The 19,939-nt window shown below is 36.8% G+C and overlaps 1 protein-coding gene across 1 annotated transcript; it reads right to left on the bottom strand.

Annotated features, from left to right (window-relative positions):
• Positions 1–8,790: 8,790 nt before the first annotated feature.
• Positions 8,791–15,145, bottom strand: LOC135612652 (uncharacterized). The gene is made up of 4 exons (XM_065109208.1): positions 14,738–15,145; positions 11,547–13,695; positions 9,515–11,465; positions 8,791–9,276 (listed from the first exon to the last, which is right to left on the bottom strand). Exons 2-4 carry the CDS (start codon positions 13,663–13,665, stop codon positions 9,234–9,236), a joined length of 4,113 nt encoding a protein of 1,370 aa, XP_064965280.1. The 5' UTR covers positions 13,666–13,695; positions 14,738–15,145; the 3' UTR covers positions 8,791–9,233.
• Between the last annotated feature and the right edge of the window lie 4,794 nt (positions 15,146–19,939).

Genomic DNA, 19,939 nt, shown 5'->3' with positions numbered 1-19,939 from the left:
CATGACTTTTGAATGGAAGGTTTTATGATTTTTTTTATGAACCTTATCTTTGGTTTTCAAACATGATGTATAGTTTTGACATAAGAACAAAAATTTGAAGCATGCTAATATAAAGTCAATCATATAAAGTAAAACTAAAGAAATTTTAAATATCTATAAGAATCATTCAAAATTATGTTCAATAAAACCTTACTTGATGTTGTAATGAAACTATTGAAAGTTTTGATGCTATGATTTGATGATTTTATGCATGAGATTGTAAAGTTATACATGATGATTTTTTGGTCTTGATGGTTTTTATGACAAAATTCATTTTTCGATCCTAAATGTTGATGCACATTTTTATCTAGCATAAATGACATGAATTTAAATAACTAAAAAGAGAAAAGCATTGTTCTTGAAAATTATTTTTCTCTATCTTGTTGATTTATATGAATCCCTTGAAAATGATTTTGGTTTGATGATTTGAATTACAAATGAGTTATATCAAAATCATGATATTGATTTGACTTGAAGTAATGAGTTGAAATCATTTTTTTTTTGGAATTATGTGTTGCACTTTTTTATCTTGATGATCTTTGATTTTTTTTTGTTTTAAAACGATGATGCATGGATTTGAAAGAAAAGGAGATGCATGCATGGAATCAATCAATAAGTTGAAACAAAAGGAGGAAAGATTTTTTATTGAAAATTTTCTTTTTCTCTATCTTATTGATTTATACCTAAGAGACAAATAAAATTATTTATGTCATTTTGAATCTCTTGAAAGAAATGTTGAGATTTTGATGATTTAGACGATTTGAATTTGAATGAGTTTTATCTAAAATCATGATCTTGATTCCGTGATATTTACAAATTAAGATTTATTATGAATCAAGATTTTTCATTAATCGATCTCCTAAGATTTTCTTTTGATTATTAATGAGTAGGTTTTTCAAAAAGAAATCATGTCTTCTGGTATTCACATGTTCTAATCCTTCATGATAAAATTTTTATGTAATTCCTTATATTCATGAAATGTTTATCTCATCACCAATTATTTTCTTCTTGATATTCCTTATTTGGTGATATAAAATCATGCATGAAATACTCTTGAGATTATTTTGATGCATACAAATGAAAAGTTATGATCATGCATGGTAGGATGCAATTTGACAAATTAATACCATTATGATTTGAAATATTTATAATTTGGAATGATGCATGCAATACTTATGCCTTTTATTATGATAATATATGTGATGTATTGCATATGATGTGAATCATGAATGCTTTAAATGATAAATGTCTTGATATCATGATTAATGATTTTGTTCTATGCATAAGATTTTTAAAATTATGCATAATGAATCTTGTAATTTACAGATTATCGATTTTCTTTTTACCATAATGAAAGTGCCTTATTGATCCTTGTCATAATAAATCTAGCACTTTCGGTTTTAAACATGATACATGTTTTTATTTGACATAAAAAAAAAAGGGGAGGCATGCTTGAATGAAATAAATAACATGAATTGAAGCAACTAAAAGAGAAGAACATTTTTCTTCTTGAAAATTATTTTTTCTATATTATTGATTTTGATGAATCTATTTGTATTATTTTTATGAATCTCATGGATTATGAAAATGATTTGAATTTAATGGATTTTATTGAAGTCATGATCTTGATTTCTTACAATTTTCTATTGAATGAATCAAGTTTGTTTTCTATTTAAAAGGATATTTATCAAAATTTTCATGGTCTTTTAGTATTCATGATATTGATAATTATATTTTGAAACTCTATGTAAATCAAGATTCTTCATCATGATTCTCTCGTTTTATAAAAGAGGAGATGTTCTATGTGAATCATAAGATTTTATATGCATGAATTGAGATTCTTTTTGCTATTAACTAGCAAGAAACTTGTTTTTGTAAACCATGACATGCTACTTGACATCTTGATAATTTATAACTTGAGTTTTCTTTTTGAATCAAGATTGTTTCCTATCATGTTTTCTATCTACAAAAGAAGAAATTTGTCAAAAATGATATATGTCTTTTGACATTCATTTTTCATCTTTATTATTTACCCTTATCATGATTTGAATATTATAGTAAAGAGAAATGAATTACATGATTGTATTGTTATTCCCTTCTATTTGACACTGACAAAGGGGGAGCAAAACTTGCTAGATAGCAAATTTGCAAGCTTGCACAATTTGAAAAGAGGCAAAATAGTCCATCTTGCACATCTCAAAAGATGTAAAATTTTGCTAACTTTTTATGTGCAAAAGTTGATAGCTTGTATACTATAAATTTGCATACCAAAAATACAATCTTGTTTATCTCAAGATGCAAAACATACTAACTTGCACTTTGCAACGGAAGCAAAATTGCTAGCTCAAACATTGCAAAGGAAGCAAATATTTGCTAGTTTACAATTTGCATATTTCAAGAAGCAAGAGTTGCTTTCTTGAACATCTCAATATTGCTAGCTTGCATGATGTAGAACTTGCTATCTTGAACATTACCAAAAGTGCTATCTTATATGCTGTAAAACTTGTATATCTAAAACTTGATAGCTTGAATGTCCCAAGCATGATGCATTACTTGCTAAATTTTCTATCTTCAAAATTGCATGATGATAAAAATTTAATATTATGTTTTTCATGCAATGGTTTGAACCCATATAATAAACACATAAGAGTAGCTACTTCTCCTTTTTGTTGATGACATAGGGGGAGAAGTATATTGATGACTTCATGCATTGAATTAAATATTATATATTTGCATGATAGTTTAAATGTTTTTCATAACATGTGATGAATGTTACTTGGATTTGGGATAATCCAAGTGTTCTATCAATGGCATATTGATAGGGGGAGTTTAGTTAAACTCCGGGGAGTTAAGGTTAACTCCGTTAGTCATCAATTAGTTGTCATCATCAAAAAGGGGGAGATTGTTGAATCTCGGATTTTGATGATGAAACTAATTGATTGTGTTTAAATGTTTGACTACATTTTGAGTGATACAGGTCTACTCGATCAGGATTAGACAATTAACGCAAGAGGAATTGACGTTGCGTCGGAGGAGATCACGTCAGGATATTGGGTGGCAGAAGGCTTCGGGCGTCGGGCATCGGGCCAAGGAGAGCGAAATTGCGCCAAGGATATCGGGGTTGCGGAAGTCAACCGCCGATTGGGCAACAAGCTGCAAGAGAGGACGATGCACCGAAGAATCGGATGAAGCGCCAACCAATGACGTGCCGGGCAACAGAATGTCAATTTGCGTTATAATAATTGTCTAGATCGGAGTAGAGTGTTTGCTTGTGTGTGCAGGATTAACTACGATAACCAAAAAACACAAAGCGAGAATACCGGAGTCAAGCTCGATGGACGTTTAAGAGACCGAAGAATCATCGGAGATGCTGCCGGAACCATCCGAGAAGAAATCGGGAACGTGTCGGAAGTTCGCCGAAGAAATCGTCGGAGGCTCGCGGAGATCACCGAGAAGGCTCGGCTACTCGTTAAAGTCATCACAAAGATTGGGAGCTTGCAGGGAGTCCGTCGGAAGAAGTTCGTCGGAAAGCTCGCCGGAACAAGACTTGACGTTCGCGGTTGATAAAATTGCTTAGGATGTGTTTTGTTATGTAGTTCACTTGTAATTAGGATTAGGATTAAGAAGATAATCCTATATCCTGGTTAGGGGCCAATTGGGCCCGAGTTCGGACTAGTTTAGGCCAAGATTGAAGCCCAACTAGTGGCTGAAAACACTGTAGTCGGGCTGAAAACACTGTAGTCGGGCTGAAAACACTGTAGGCGGTGGCACCGCCTAACTGGGCGGTGGCACCGCCCAGCACCCGAGTGCTGGGCGGTGACACCTCCTTGGCTGGGCGGTTGCACCGCCCAGCACCCGAACGCTGGGCGGTGGCACCGCCTGGCTGGGCGGTGGAACCGCCAGCACCGGGAACCCTAAGAGAATTCAAATTTTGGAGCCCAAAATTTGAATCCTCTTGAGGCCTATAAATACCCCTCAAATCTCAGCTGAGGTAACAACTTTTGAGAAGCATTTTGATTGAGAGAAAAGTCTTAGAAAGTCTTAGCAAGTCTTGTTTTCAATTTGCTAGAGAGTTCTCCTCCTTCTTTTTTATTGAAAATTTATAAGAGGTTGAGCTGCTTGTAAAAGGTTGTAAGAGGGGTGTTTACCCTTCCATTTCAAGAGACTTGCTAGTGGAAGGTGGGAGCCTCATCGAAGAGGGGCCTCGCAAGTGGAGTAGGTCATTTGACCGAACCACTCTAAAAATCGGCGTAATCTCTGGTTTGCTTTTTATTATTGTCATTTACATTACTGCAAATCTTCTTACTGCTTTAGTTTGTATTACTCTTGCTGCGCAACTTTAAGAATACGCCTTCAAGTTAAATTTCTCAAGTTTCGTTCTTAACGTACGAAAGATTTTGATTAAAATCGAAGTTTTAATCCGCTGCACTAATTCACCCCCCCCTCTTAGTGCCGCTCCGATCCTAACAAGGAGAAAACCTTCGCACCTCTCTTTTATAAGAAAACCACACAACTTCTCAATTTGACCTCTAAATTGAAGAAGAAAAAGTTTCAACACTTTTCAAGAGAGTTTACATACTTCAAATCATAAGTTTTTATACTTTTACTAAGCAATCATGAGTGGAGTATTTATAGACCCCAAATGACTTCAAAAATAGAGCCAAAAATTTAAATCATCGAGTTTTCGAGGTACTAACAGTACTACCGCTCGCGTCGGGCGATACTACCACCATATAGAGCTTGGGAATATGGGCTCTAGCAGCACCACCATTGAATAGAGCCAGGGATTCTGGGCTCTAGTGGTACCACTACCTACTTGAGCGGTACTACCATCGGGATTCCCAGAAAAGTACAATTCGTGCTTTCCAACTCTCAAGCGGTACCATCGCATAGGCCTGATGGTACCACTACCTGTGGTACTACCACCCAACCCAACCCCAGGTCACTGAATTGGCCTTCCAATAGGCCCATTTTGACCTTAGTTTAGGCCCAATGGGCTCCTAATCATGTTGGCATGGTTATGCCCTAAAACTAACTCAATTAGACTCTAAACAACTTCGATCAAGACTTAACAACTCTGATTACAATCATGAAGCCTTCAGCACGTTGTTTGTTATATTATCTATTCATCCAATACTTTATCCGAACCTTCGATGTATCGTTCTTTCCTTCGACGTATTGCATGATTCATTGTTATATTGACCTCTCACAACATTCGATTTTCTTAGCGTAATACCTGATCCTCTCAGCCCGATGCCCGAACTCATGACACAAAGTCCATCCTCCGGCATGTCGACCAATCCTTCGGCCTGACGTCCAATTTCTGACATGATGCTCTCCGGCCCAACGTTTGATTCTCCTACTTTAATTCAAGTCCATGATCGAAGTTTCTCCTACATCACTTATCTCAAATGCTTATTAGTCCATAAACTCATCAATTGATTTTATCATCAAAATTCGAGATTCAACATAGCATACCGATCTGTCTAGTTATCTCGATGTCCCTCTCGAGTAACTTATGATCGGGAATATTTAGGATCTGTGTTTATAGATGAATTAATCTCACTATCATGATCTCATCATGATCAAATTCGCATTGCATAGATCCAAAGACATCATAATATATTCATCATCAATATAAAGTGATAAAATGCTATAATAATAATAACCAAAAAGATTATGCAGCGTATCATATGTGTCATCACTCACGTGATTGACTTGCATGGTACTTGTAATTAGTTGGCTAGGCAAGACTTCTAATCTTCAATGGGCCCTTGGATAAGGGTCGACCAAACTAGTAAGTGACGTTGAAATTATTTTAAATCATGACTCCCCTAATTAAGCTCTTCACGTTTCATTAAATATTTCTTTAATGTTGAAAAAACTAACTTCAATATCTTCTTCCAAGAATCATTTGCTACACTTGCACTATAAGAAAACACGTCATTAGCCATGGATTGTATGCTCAAACATTTAAATTTATCATTCAATGATAATTTATTGACGAGGTTGTCACTAAAAAGTTTTTTAATGACAAACTATCATTTGTCACTAATATATCCTCACTAAATCTCCTGTATATATAAATTGGTCATGGTATTGTCACTAATTCTGTCATAAATATTTTTTATATATGATAAAAATATTATGATTATCATAAATGATATTTTAGTTAATAAATATTATTATTATTATTATTACTAAAACTAATTTTGGTGATATAATATATTTTTTCATCAAAATTCATACGAATCAACTGAAGCAAGATATAATATTTTCATAAATAAAAGAGACAAATCTTTTCTTCGCCCTCCTAAGACAAACCCTAGCTACCGCTTGATGTTGTCGCCTATTAATCTTCGCTCATCATTGTCTAAGGTATTATCTTTGGTTTCTCTATGATAATGTCCGGCACTTGATCTAATATTCTTTGACATTCTCTTTGATATTTTAGTTGATAAATATTATTATTGTTGTCACTAAATCATTATTAATGATAAATCATATCTTCTCACTAATGTTTATTATGTAATATTTAAATTTATTGGTTTAAATAAATATTAAATTTAAATATACAATCTGGACTATAGGATCATATATGACAAACATTGTAAAATTATGATAGAACCATAAGAAAAACCCTAAACCGACTACATTATATTTAGTTAACCCTAGCTGCAATCGTTTTTCGTATTCTCAAGCATTCAATTGCTCCGTCATTGCCACTCCATCACCGTGTCTATGTCATTGTTCCATCGCAACGACTATATTGCCAATCCATCATGATCGTCGCCCTACTTTGACATTGTTGGTGTCTTAGCCACTCTATGATCCTTTCTCTTTCACTATGATGTCATAGATCTGTTCTTTCATCAATCAAAGGATTATGGTGCTTCTTTCATTTCTAAAACTTGAGGATCCATGGCTTGATGATGATTAGGACCCAATGATATTCACTTGATTAGTACATTCAATGTTATATGCATAAACGAATCAATCGAAATAATCATGTGAAACATCACCCTATCTCATAATTGGACTTTGACTAAAGAATGGAATCATTGCAAATGATGTTTGGATGGATTCGTAGAACTGCCTCAGCAAAACGTAGGATGGATATCCTCTAGTTTGCTAAACGTAGCATAAAGACGAACTCAAATTTGCAATTGGATTTTTTTTTGTGGACACCACTGGGAGTTCTTATAAGTTTTCTTTACTTGGTTCTCTTTATTTCTTTTACTGTTATGAAATATCAAATTAGAGTAATTAGTTATTATTTCTCTTTATTGAAAAGGCCACTTAGTTTCTCGTTATCGAACAAGATGTCCATTTTATCTTAAGAATGGCCAAACACTACCTTTTCAATCTTAAAAGAGGCAAAAGCTCTCTCGGGTGGAGAAAAAGGCATCATTTTCGGTGAGGTCAAATGGCAAACAACTTCGTTAAGGCATATTTACACTCTTCGGTAATGTCACCTTTCAAGGCATCTTCTCTTACGATTCGCTTCTTTAATATAATTGGATATAAATCTATTTTATGATCAATCATCCCACACTCGAAGAAAAAATTAAAAATATTCTCGAAAGCCAAAAATCGAAAAAGAAAAGGAATCTCCCTCTATAGAGGATATTCTAACAAACTTGCCCTGCCTGAAGACGACATTGAAGGGGAGGAAGTATGGACAATTAAATCCTAGTGGGGATAGAGATGACCCTCTTAATGAGGAGTTAAAAATTGAGTTTTCAAAGAAAGAGAAACAAAAAGTAACGACAACCTCGTTCATGTCATCTTCGAGGACATACATACTCTTTAAAGTTTTGGAATAAAAGCTTTGAAAAAAATCTAAGTTCCCAAGAACTTGTCCTAGAGGCCAAGGTGATAGAAATAATATAAGATAAGAACAAATATTGACCTTCATTAAGGAGAATGAAGGGAACGTCTGTGCTATCACAGCAACAGCAATCGCAGCAGCAGCAGCAACGATCTGCACTTATCTTACTCATGAAACCTCTCGCTTGTAAACAATTCTTTGCATCGATCCAAGATTGGTATCCTTGTCTTCTATCATGCCCCCGCAAGATGGTGCTCTTGACAATGATACCAATCTTGGATCGATGCAAAGAATTGTTTACAAGCGAGAGGCTTCATGAGTAAGATAAGTGTAGATCGCTGCTGCTGCTGCTGCGATTGCTGTTGCTGTGATGGCACAAGCGTTCCCTTCATTCTCCTTAAGTCTACCGAATGTTGGCAGATCAACGAAGACTACCGCGGTGAGGAAGATGAGGATTGACCACGGAGCCTCTTAGGAATGCAATGGCGTTGGTCGCTGGCCGAAGGGTGAAGCTTCACTTTTCTCAGCGACGTTGGTCGCTGGCCGAAGGCAAGAGCGAAGCTTCGCTTTTCTCAACGACGTTGGTCGTGGTTGCGATTACGACGGCTGCGACGGTAAAGAAGAAATCTACAGCAATGTTGCAGTGATGCTACTACAGCAAAGGAGGAAACTACAACAGAGGAGGAAGCTGTAGCAGAAGAGGAGGAAAATAGCTACATCGAGGAAGAAAGGTGGGGCAGTGCTGATGAGCAGCACTAGAGATGCCGTGACGGAAGGGAACGGACATTGGCGCAGAGTAGCAATGGAGAAGACAGTTACCGTTCGCCTAGGATTTGTCGCACCAATGATGAACTGGCAGCGAGAAGAGAACTTCCTCTAGGCAAGCGGCTTTGATACCATGATAGAAATAATAGAAGATAAGAACAAATATTGAATGAAGCTTTATTGAATAGTTGAAGACGCTTCAATATATTAACACGTTCCCACTCCTATTTATACAAATTACTCCTATTTATACAAATTAAGAGGAAGGATTTCCCTAACAGAATAGAGGATTTTCCTCAACAAAATAGAGAAATTTTCTCAAAAATCTTATCTTCTATCACAAGGCACCATTGCTGTCTGACGACGTCTTTCTCCATGGGATATAATTCCAATGCAAGGTTTGAATTTTCTCTGATCTTGCATGGTTTAATTTCCATGGCCTCATCCACTGAAAACTTTTCAGGTTCCCACCCCCCCATGAGCCTTTCGGAAGATACTAGCCCAAGAGAGATCAACATGATAACGAGTCCAAGAATGTCAACGACAAATGCATTCTTCACTCATCATCCTCTCAATGCCATTACACAGTAAGATTCACTTAGCGATAGAAACTAATTACAATCTCTTCGACTGACTGCAAACTGAAAAATGATATACATTGTTTAAAGAAAAAGCCAATAAAGTATCGACAAGCAAATCAAAAACATCAAGAACTCATTTGAGAAGAATCACCATGTAGAAGAAATCACTTCCCAGGAAAAGAAAAAATCCAGTTTGATTTAAACCATACTACCCGAATGAACCCGATAACCAAAGAAAAGGAAAACCACAAGTCATTATCTGAACTTTAACTTGAAATTGAGCTATAGTCAGGCTTACTTTTGGATTTTCTGATTCTTCATTGAGGTCCAAGAGTTGGAGCCAAAATCATCTGGCACTGTTCCAACCTCTAATTTAAGTTCATTTCGTTCCACTCTAGAGCAAGACTCCCAAATGTCATCACCAGGCCGCACTCCGAGGACCTCAGCTTTCAGATGCTTAACTGTTTCTTCTATGTCCTCAAGAGATTTTGCTCCAAGAACAAGGAAGTCTGACTGTATCTTCTTCGGCTCCTTTTCGGAAGGTATAACTTCAGGAATCATAGGTTTAAATACATGCTCTTCGGTAATTTGTTGGGTTGCCGAGTGGATGTCTTCAACAGATTTTGCTTCAAGAACAAGAAGATCAGTATCAGTCACTCTTTGCTCATGATCCCCTTGAGCAATGATTATTGCACCTGGCTCAAGCACAGAATCTGTTGCCAATGACTTGTCAAATCTCGAGTCTAGCAGAGATAACATCATATCTTCTTCATGAGGTCTATTCTTCACTGATACCATTTCTTGAATAGAGCTTGATGCAAGGATTTGTAGCATAGGATTGTAAACAGTCCCCTCAAGGTCCTCATTAGATGACCAAAATGATGAAGTCCCAACTTCAGATTCCATGTCTTTTAAATTGTTTACCACTGAATGCAACTCTTCAGTTCGACCAAGGTCAGCACCAGAGGATATACTTTGTGACATATTGGCAAGCACACTAGATTTACCTATAGAAACTTCAGGCTCACGTGGACAGACATGCAAACCACAACTTGAAGGATCTGTACTTACACAATCGGATGAAACATCACTCGACATCATCAATTCAAATCCCAGTTGATCAGGTGTACTTTCTTCGGCATGGAAGTCCCCAACTTTATCCAACTCTGAAAGGAGGCTTTCATCTATATCTGTTGCTTCCAGGACCTCTGGATGGTTCTCATCAGAGCTTTCTAATTTATCAAGAACTTTTTTCCCACCCCAGACTGCATTCTGGATTACATCTCTTGACTCAGCTGAATCTCGACTGAACTTCACCTCAATCACAGACTCCATCGTAGGAAGCACTGGGAAGTCCATGCTTTCTGTTAGTTCAACCAACTGGAACTCGGTCGTTGCACCATGATGACTAGAAACATCAGTAATAAGGACCGAAGGACTATGTAATTCTAGCTCATGAATAAGAAAATCCCTACTAAGACTATGACTAGCTTCATCAGTGGAAGGGAATTGTTTGATGTCAAGTATATTCATATAAGGCTCTTCAGTTATCTGCAACCCAGATAAACAAATAACTTCATTAGGATTTGGGGAGCTTACTTCCTCTTCAGCAGGTTCAAGATCTTCTAGATTCCCCTCAGGGATCGGGTACAAGTCCAAAATGCTGGTATGAGGTTTTCCAAAATCATCGGTAAATGACTGGGACTGTATCTGAGGTTTATCTCTTACTAGCAGTTCCTTCTCAAATTTGGACAAAACCAAATCACCAGAAAAGTGTGAAACCTCCGAAAAAGATGTTAAAGCATCAACGATCATGCTTCCTTCTTTTGAAGTGCTTGAAATCATATCAACCATAGCACTCTCACTTGATTCAGTCACCAAGGAAGATAAATCATGAAAAGAAGACAAATCATTCACAATATCAAGATGCGGTGGTTCTGGAAACACAGGTGAAAACAAGTGACCAGAATCCCCTTGCACTGGTGAAAGTTCATTTTCAATAATATCATGCTGTCCAACCGTATTACTTTTCTTTAATCGTGTTTCATTTACTTCTGTAAAAACTATACCTTGAGGAGTCATCAAAAGCCCTTCATCATGCGACAGAAAATTTTCTACTGTGCTTCCTTTGATAGATAAAAGATTTATGAAGGATTTAACATCAGCTAAATCAGGTACTACTTGAGATGATTCTACTCCCAGAACTTCTGTTTGCATCCAAGATGAACTAGCACTAGAAGCTTCATTATCTGTGGAAATGAAAATTCACCAAATGAACCAACGACAAAGTATCAGGACTTTGCCAATGCATCAGAAAACAATTCTCTTACCTGCATCAAGCAGACCTCCATTACTTAATGAAATTCGAGGCATAGCTTCTTCAGTTGCCAATGTGCTAGAATCAGAGATGGGATACAGAAATTGATAGTCATCAGCTTTATCACCCATACCGAAAAGATTAGAATTTGAAAAAAATATTTCCGAGCGTTCCCTTGTTTGCTCCAACTTAGCCAATTCTTCATGGAACGTACTTTTGGAAATCACCCCATCTGCCCCCGATGAAAATGAATAAGTTGCTTTGTCATGATTTTCTTCAATTACTTTTAATCCCTCAGCATCTGAGATGGGTGCATCTATTTCTATTTCTTCTCTGGTATGTTCTTCCACCGATCCAAAATCATTATCTTGACAGGTTTCTTCAATGACAAATTTGGTGTCTAAAACAATTCCATGATCATTAGTAACAAGATCATTCATCTCTTTCTCCACATCAATTGATTCAACTTTCCTTTTAGCATCATATTCAACAGTTGCGACGGATGCAGGAGTAGAACTAACCTTCAAGTCACCACTGTTACTGAATTTTCTCTGAAAAGAACTTTCCTCCTCTGAATCCATCCTCTCTGCCTCAAAATTGGGATCAAACCTCGAACAATGCCTTTCTTGCTCAAGTTCCATGCCTTCCACATTGAAGCTTCTGATACTTCTAAACATCTCACAATTTGGACTTGACATAAATTCCTTCTGCTCCCAATTCTCATCTATGTGGCTGCTATGTTCATCTGCCAAATCATACAGATAGTCAAAGGGGTTTCCTCTGTCTGCCAGACAAGAAGGGGCTGAACTGGGAATCGGTGGTAAGCCCATTGAAACTTCTGAATCATCAGGGGATCGGAAGGGATTATGTCTTGTTGCAGAAATGTGAGGTACATGGAAATGAAAGTGTGAGACTTTATCCATGCTCGTTAAACAGTCGGCGCCTTTTGGATTATTCCCTGTCAGAAATCTTATGTTCTTTCGTGCCCTCCTCTTTAAGATTAAACTCTCCAATCGTTGACTCCTTTCTAACTCAAATGAACCAAGATCCGTGATGTTCCTTTGATCATCTTTTGTCCATTCCACAGCTGCAATAGTTACATCATCTTTCTCCTCATATGCTTCTTTATCCTTTTCATTCTCGTGATTTTTAGCTTTATTCTCATTGCCGTCATCATCCGATCCATTACACTGTAATAACTCTTGCGAAGCAACATTTGAGTCATCCTTGGATATAGAAGCACACTGAGGATGTTCAGATCCTAAAAGTGGGTGAAGCTCATCAAGCATTGGAGTGGTATCAATCATAGAAGCACTGGGAGAAGAACTTTCTGTATGGTCTGATACAGAATCAAATGAAGTATCATGTCGATCTATATGCAGCCAAGGGGAGCCTAGAGTTGAATCAAATTGGTCATCCAAAGGAGCTTCAGCAATAGCCAATATGTGACCCTTTAATGGATCAGTTGAAAAAGACGCTCCAACTTCCTTACTCACTTCTTTTACTTCAGCTGGCTTTTCTACAGATATTCCTTTGCTTTCCAATATCTCCGGACGTGGAAGTTCTCTATTTTGAATCAATTTATCCTCATCTTGAGTCTCAAGCTTTTCATACTTGCCCATTAATCCTGCAGTTAGAACAATATCAGCTTTCTCATCTCCCTCGGATCGTGTAGATGTAGTACGTATGTTCCCCTCTGACTTATTATGGGCGCTATCATCTCTTTGACTCAATAATGCCTCGCTTTCTCCTATTTCCTGTATCTCTGTTCTATTTCCCACTTGGTTCTCAACCAAAAATCTCTCAGTCTTCTTGACAGCAAGATCCGTAGCAGTAGCCTCAATTTTCAAGGAAGAAACTTCCCGAGTCCCTTTGTCATCTTCTTCAGTTTCGGGTATATTTGGTGCACCATAACTTAGGAGGAGTCCAAGAAGAAGTGCTGTGCAGACGATAACAGGAGAAACAGAAACCAGAAAACCAAATAGCCTAGGAAAAGAACTATACAGCATAGGAATGCAAAGCACCAAACTGAAAACCAGAGGATGAGCACGAGATGATCTATAGCTAGTTCTGACAAACAATACCATAACCTTTTTGCTATGCACTATGAGTTCCTCTCCACTGATTGCCATGTGTCTTTTGTCTTCCTTCCCCCTCTAATGCTGCAGCCACAAGAAACGAGACCAATGAGAGCGGCAAAAGAAATCATAAAATCTAACTAAATTTTTCTGAAAAATGTTTTTCAGTATCCAGTGTTGTGAAAACCAATAGAATGAATCACCTAGAACACAAAAAGCACACTAATAATAAAATCAAATCAATAGCAGAAAATTAGTCCCATATTTGATTTTACAAGCTATTGCTCAGGAGTTGTAGAACCTGTGAAATTTGTACAAAAAACACTCAATTTTCTATTGATACACATTCTAATAGCTGGGAACAACAATAAGCCGAAAAAACAAATCTTGTCCTGACAATAGTAGCACAGGCGTTTGTTCTGTTTTTCTTTCATTGTTGGTTCGGAGATCCAATTAATAAAGCTATATATCTGTTTTCAAACATATCACCTAAATCTGATGGAACTAACTGGAGGTCCCCAAGAAAGAAAGATACGCTTGAAATAATTCCACCAGATCTTCCCAATCCTATAAGTTGATGATCATACGCACTAAGAGAAATATGCATGAACATAAGCTAATAAATTTATACTGAACAATCCAAAAGAGAGCTTTCTGACTGGAATTAATGGGTAAGCAATCGTATTGCTTCACTCTATAAAGCAAGCTGTCATCAATTGGGGTTTAGTCTTCGCTTGGTAACAATTCAAGCAGGAACGAGACACCACAAAGCTTGCTGATATGTAGCGATCGTATCGCAAAAGAATTGCTGCTAAGATGTACATATATATATACAACACAGGATGATGACAACACTGGCAGTTCGAAACAACAAACCAACGAGAAGCCAAGAAAATAACATGAATACCTGTAATAAAGTAAAACTAAAAATAAAAAAATTTAGTAGCAAAGCACCATCATATATATGGTGGAAAAGAACATCAATTCACACACCTAACCCATCCTCTTGCAACCAGTTAAAACCAAATCCTTTGGCAGCAATCACCTCAAAATGCTAAAGCCATAGTGAAATCACTAAGACAAATGCCCTGTAGCTGAGAATTCTTCCAAGAGAAGCACAACTGACCTGATTGCAACGGTGCAAGTCTGGATCTTCTCGGTGCCAAAAGATTTCAAGTGCCAAGCAGATGGGATTCCCACGGCATGCTCTCAAGATAGAGCTCGACTCCCATTTCTCATGGCCAAGCAGATGGTTGGTTTTTGTATTTGGTCGTTGGGGCGGCGCTGGACGGGCCGAAAGGAGGAAAGAGAACAATACAGATTCTAAAGCGGGAAAGACAGGGAGATAAAGTAGAAAAGAGACACAGAGTGGTGGTCTATTCTCTCATCTTTTATCGAGTGAGCCATGGCCGGTCGGCTGGCATCAGCACATTGACATGGACGTCTGACAAGTTTAATCGATCTCCAATCGTCTTCTTCGTCGATGAGAAACGTCACAAGAATAATTGTTGCCATTACAACGATTTCTTCAGCGTCGTGTCACTTTGTCACATTCAATGTCTGCTGCCCTAACAACCTGCACACAAGTTTCTATCCATCTTTACTCGGAAAATAATTAATAGGGATATAAGGCAGCAGTTATTCAAGATTGTAATATACAAGGATTGGAAACTAAATGTAATCGATGTTAAAACAAGGATGATCACGAAACTAAGTATAGTAAGGAAGCAATTAGTCGGTCTCCTATTCCACCAACACCATCATCAGCATCATTTGGCTACAGTGGAATCCAGCGAGCAGCTATCGCCATCGCTACATCTGTTGTTCCGCTCCCAGTCAGTCACACGGCTCCTTGTAGACACGACCTAAGTAGTAAATTGATGGCCGGCAGGAATCCTCCGATTGGGAGAGTTGACCTTAAATGCTTGAATACGAAACAAACAAGACACAAAGGTTAGTAATAAGAATTTGCTAAAGAAGCGTATGTGATGCATCTTTTTTTTTTCTTTTGATTTGTAAGTCTTCTCTCTTAGCAAACGTGAAAATTCAATTCATTAATACTTATCGTATTGTGAAGAACGGAAAATTGATCCGATAAAAGATTCTCGATAATAATAAGAGAATATGGTCCTATCATAATATAGTTTGATTGTCCAATTTCAGATCTATGATCCTTTCCTAATAATGTTGTAGTTTGACTTGGAGCGGGAGCATCAAATCCTCGTGTTGAGATCTTTCAAGACTATGTTGAAGACATACCCGACAAAATCCTCTCGATACTTAAATTATCAATAAAGTTTGGAAGATCTAATTTAATATAAAATCTAAGGAGAGTTGGATTAAATCAGAGATGACCATGAGAATTGAGAGAGCATATGCAAGAATTAGAGATAAAAATTCAAGATGATTATCTAAGTTATTCGATCATTATTATACATTTAATTATGTATTAAATCTAGATATTTCAAGAGTTATTTAGGATTCCTCCATCAATATAAGCGTCCTCCTTTAATATAGTTTCAAGGTGTTGATTATATGTTAAGGTATCGATAGCCCATGAGATGTCATTCAATCTTACCATCATGTAAGCCCCTCCTCCCCTATCGTGCTTTAGCATACAAAGAAGTGTCGAAATATGATGTAATTATCTAGGCTATAGAATCTACACATAAAAATGAGTTTGTAAATATGTAATTTTTTCAGGTTGCCTAAGTAACACTCAGGGCCGAATACACTACACTATCATCAAAGGTATCACTTTTGATCGATTCAATCATGCTATCATCGAAGGTAATGCTTCACGCCATTTCAGTTGTGTTGTTGTCGAAGGTAGTATTTCAAGCCGATTTAGCCATGCTATTAATGAAAGTAAGACTTCAAGCTAATTCAACCATGCTATTGTTGAAGGTAGTACTTCAGGCCCTTTGATCATATTATCATTGAAGGTAAAACCTTTGAATCAATTTGATTGTGTTATCATCGAATGTAACACTTTGAGCTAATTCGATTATGTTGTCATCAAGGATAACACTTCAACTTGTTTCGACCATGCATCATCCGAGGTAATACTTTGAGTCGATTCAGTCATGTTATTGTTAAAGGTCATTTCTCTCAAAGAGTTGGCTTGTTGGTTATGATCCTCGTGCCACTCACTCCTTATAGTCTTTATCATATTTGGATATCATTTATGTGATGGTTTTGCTGAGGAGTTTGACCAATGTGTATAAGCTATATTTATTATCTCGACTTCTTACAGGAATATCATGTGTAGTTATATTAGATCCAAGGAGATCTGGCTCCTAGCATGTCCTAATCAAGACTTGGGATTTCACATAATGACTCAATAAAGGAGCTCCAAATAGTGGTCCGCCAAATGGTCGAGGATTTGGAGGGATTACAATCTATGTGGCGAATAATCTTTGGCCAATGGGGGGTTGTCACCTCTTTAATCATAGCGGATCATTTGCTAACCGAAGGATTTGGCATTGATAGCCATGGGTCACTTAGGGTCTATAAATAGGACTCTTCTTTCACTCACCCACCATTTACTTTGAAGTGCATTTAGAGCATTCGAACTTTCAAAGTAAAAATTATCTTAAGAGAACAAGAAAGGTCTTATATGTCTTCTAGTTTAACCTCTTTCTCCTCTACTTATATATCAGACTCAAGCGAATCACCAAGTTCTATCAGCTCCTTCGGTGTCACAAGTTAAAGTTCCTCATTTGAAAGGGTTGAGGTTGTTACTACGAGGGAGGTCGTTCCTTCAGGACAGTGAGATCTTGCCATCTTTGAAATGATCATTCAATTTTGATTCATACATTCGTCTCAAGGACTTAGAAGAAATTAGGAATACTTTCTATATTCTAGTCAAGTTCAATTTTATCATAACCTTTTGAGTGATCAACCCTATATGTTGAATCATGATCTCTACACATATATTGATGCATTAGAGAGCTTTGATTCTCCCTCAATCATTTGTTTGTTAAGGTCTTTTAATGATGGAGGATTTTGCTGCTCATGTGGTGCCTAACACTCGGTGTTACCTTGTGATTTTTGTTGGAGAATGTTGAAGGATCAACATCACTCTAACATTGCTTGATTTGTTTCAAGAGTTCAATATACTTTCTTTCAGCTTGAAGTGGCTATAAAGTCAATATCTTATGTTGCTCATGTGGCACCGAGCTTCAATAAGAGCTAGAAACGAAGGGTTTTTTTTTATTGCTTCAAGAAAAAGGTGGCCAATAAACTTGTCATGGGCTGATCAAAAGTTTATCAATGCCTCTTTGAAGCCGAGTGGGTTTTACAAGAAATGCATGATAATGCTCATGCCCTGTCCAAATACAACACCATCTAACAGATGAACAAATAATGGTTTGTTGAAATAGCACTAAGTCCCACAGGAGGGGGTTGGTTTTGAGACTCTTCCCCTCACAGTTTTTGGAGTCTATTATTGATCTAAGTTTGTAGACATGAACTTCTATAACATCATTCTCTAAGCTGCCTTAGACCATGGGAAGAAGAAGTACGCTAGTTCTTCCCAATCCTCCTATTGAGGGGAGAGGGTTGAGCACCAACAGTGATAGGAGGTAGAGTCGTAGTCACCCGTGAAGATCTAGACCTCATCTAAATCATGAATTAGGCATAGTAGCATACCCAAGGAGGAGTGTCAGGCCATGGCATAAGACGTAATGAATAAACAACTATGATCTTGGGAAGAGTTTCAAGTATATGCCTCTCCACCGTCACCACTATCACCCAATTAGCATGTGCCTCTCCTTCCACGAGGGAAGAGTTTCAAGCGCTCCCAAGTCCTCCCACTTTTAAGGGTCTCGGATGGAGAGGTCATAGTAATAAGAGCAACACCAGCAATATCAACAATAGCTAGAAGGGTCGAGACCCTACAGCTTGTCGGGCCCCTCAAGTGGCCCATCGACTCAGTGTGTTCGAGTTCCACCCGAGAAAGCAAGACTCATACAACTACGATCAATGCTGAGGTGGCTTGAAGGGGGTGTGGCCTCTCTCTCTTTCAACCTGCATATAAGTAAGACAAGCTGCCAGTGGGAGGTTCTGCATGAGATTACCACATGGAATCGAGGTATAATGCTCCTGGGATTAACAAAAGATCTATATGTGAGGTTGAGCGAGGACCTTTTCACCGATGCCCATGAAAACAATATCTCATGGTAAGGACCAACAACCACTTCTCCTCTTAGTTCAATGTTATAGTTTTCTATACTAACTTCACCATTTCTTTTATATAGAATCATTATATTACGATGGTGTTGATAGATTACGTCTCATATACATCAATTACTATAACAACCTTGATAAAGGAGCAGGACTAACTCTAGAATAAAGTTACCAAGTTTGAGAAGAGAATAATTAAAGTAGAAAATAAAGTCATATTTATGCATGGGAATATAGCCTAACTCCATATTCGAGCCAAGGAGTCCAAGAAGCCTGCGGAGGTGGGGCGACATTTAGTGAGGCATCTGCAAGAGTAGGTGGCAATCCTAAAATGATTGATATGGACATAATTTACATTGTGGAGTGTGATAAAATTTATATTTAGTTGTTTATCTAAGAAAATATCAAAATCATCATTCTAATTATTGATAATAAACAAAATACCATATTAATGTTCATTTAAATAATCACACAATGAATCATAAGCAACACAAATACAACATACAACCGGAGATTTCAAGTCGTCAATTTTAGTGTTCTCGTTCAGATATTAAAAAAATTATAACTATGTTCAAAAACACTATAAATGGATAATAAGAAACTTCCTTGTATTCTTTTCATTGCATACAATGTCAACATATAAATATCTTTGGGCCTTAAAATTGATATGGACATAAATTTGAATTGAAAAGTTTGATAAAACTTACATCTAGGAATTTCATGTAAGAAGATATCACAAACAATCTAGCTATCAATAATAAACAAAATATCACACTAAGGTTCACTTCAACAATCAAACAATTAATTATAAGCAGCACATGCATAACCAAAAGAGATTTCTCAAGTCATAAGAATTCAGTTATAATGTTTTTGAATGTCATTATATATAAAATACTATAAATATATTCAAAAATACTATAAACGAGTAATAAGACATTTGTAATTTTTTCCATTGCATACAATGTCAACATATCAATATCTTGGACTTTAATATTAATATGGACATAATTTGAGTTGATGAGTTTGATAAACTTATATTTAGTCATCACAATCAGCATTCTTATTATCTATAATAAGCAAATACCATATTAAGATTCACTTAAATAATTAAATAATCAATCATAAACAACATATACACAGT

The sequence above is a fragment of the Musa acuminata genome, chromosome BXJ2-5 (assembly GCF_036884655.1).
Source record: "Musa acuminata AAA Group cultivar baxijiao chromosome BXJ2-5, Cavendish_Baxijiao_AAA, whole genome shotgun sequence".
Taxonomy (NCBI): Eukaryota; Viridiplantae; Streptophyta; class Magnoliopsida; order Zingiberales; family Musaceae; genus Musa; species Musa acuminata.
This window is presented reverse-complemented; position numbering and strand designations above follow the sequence as displayed.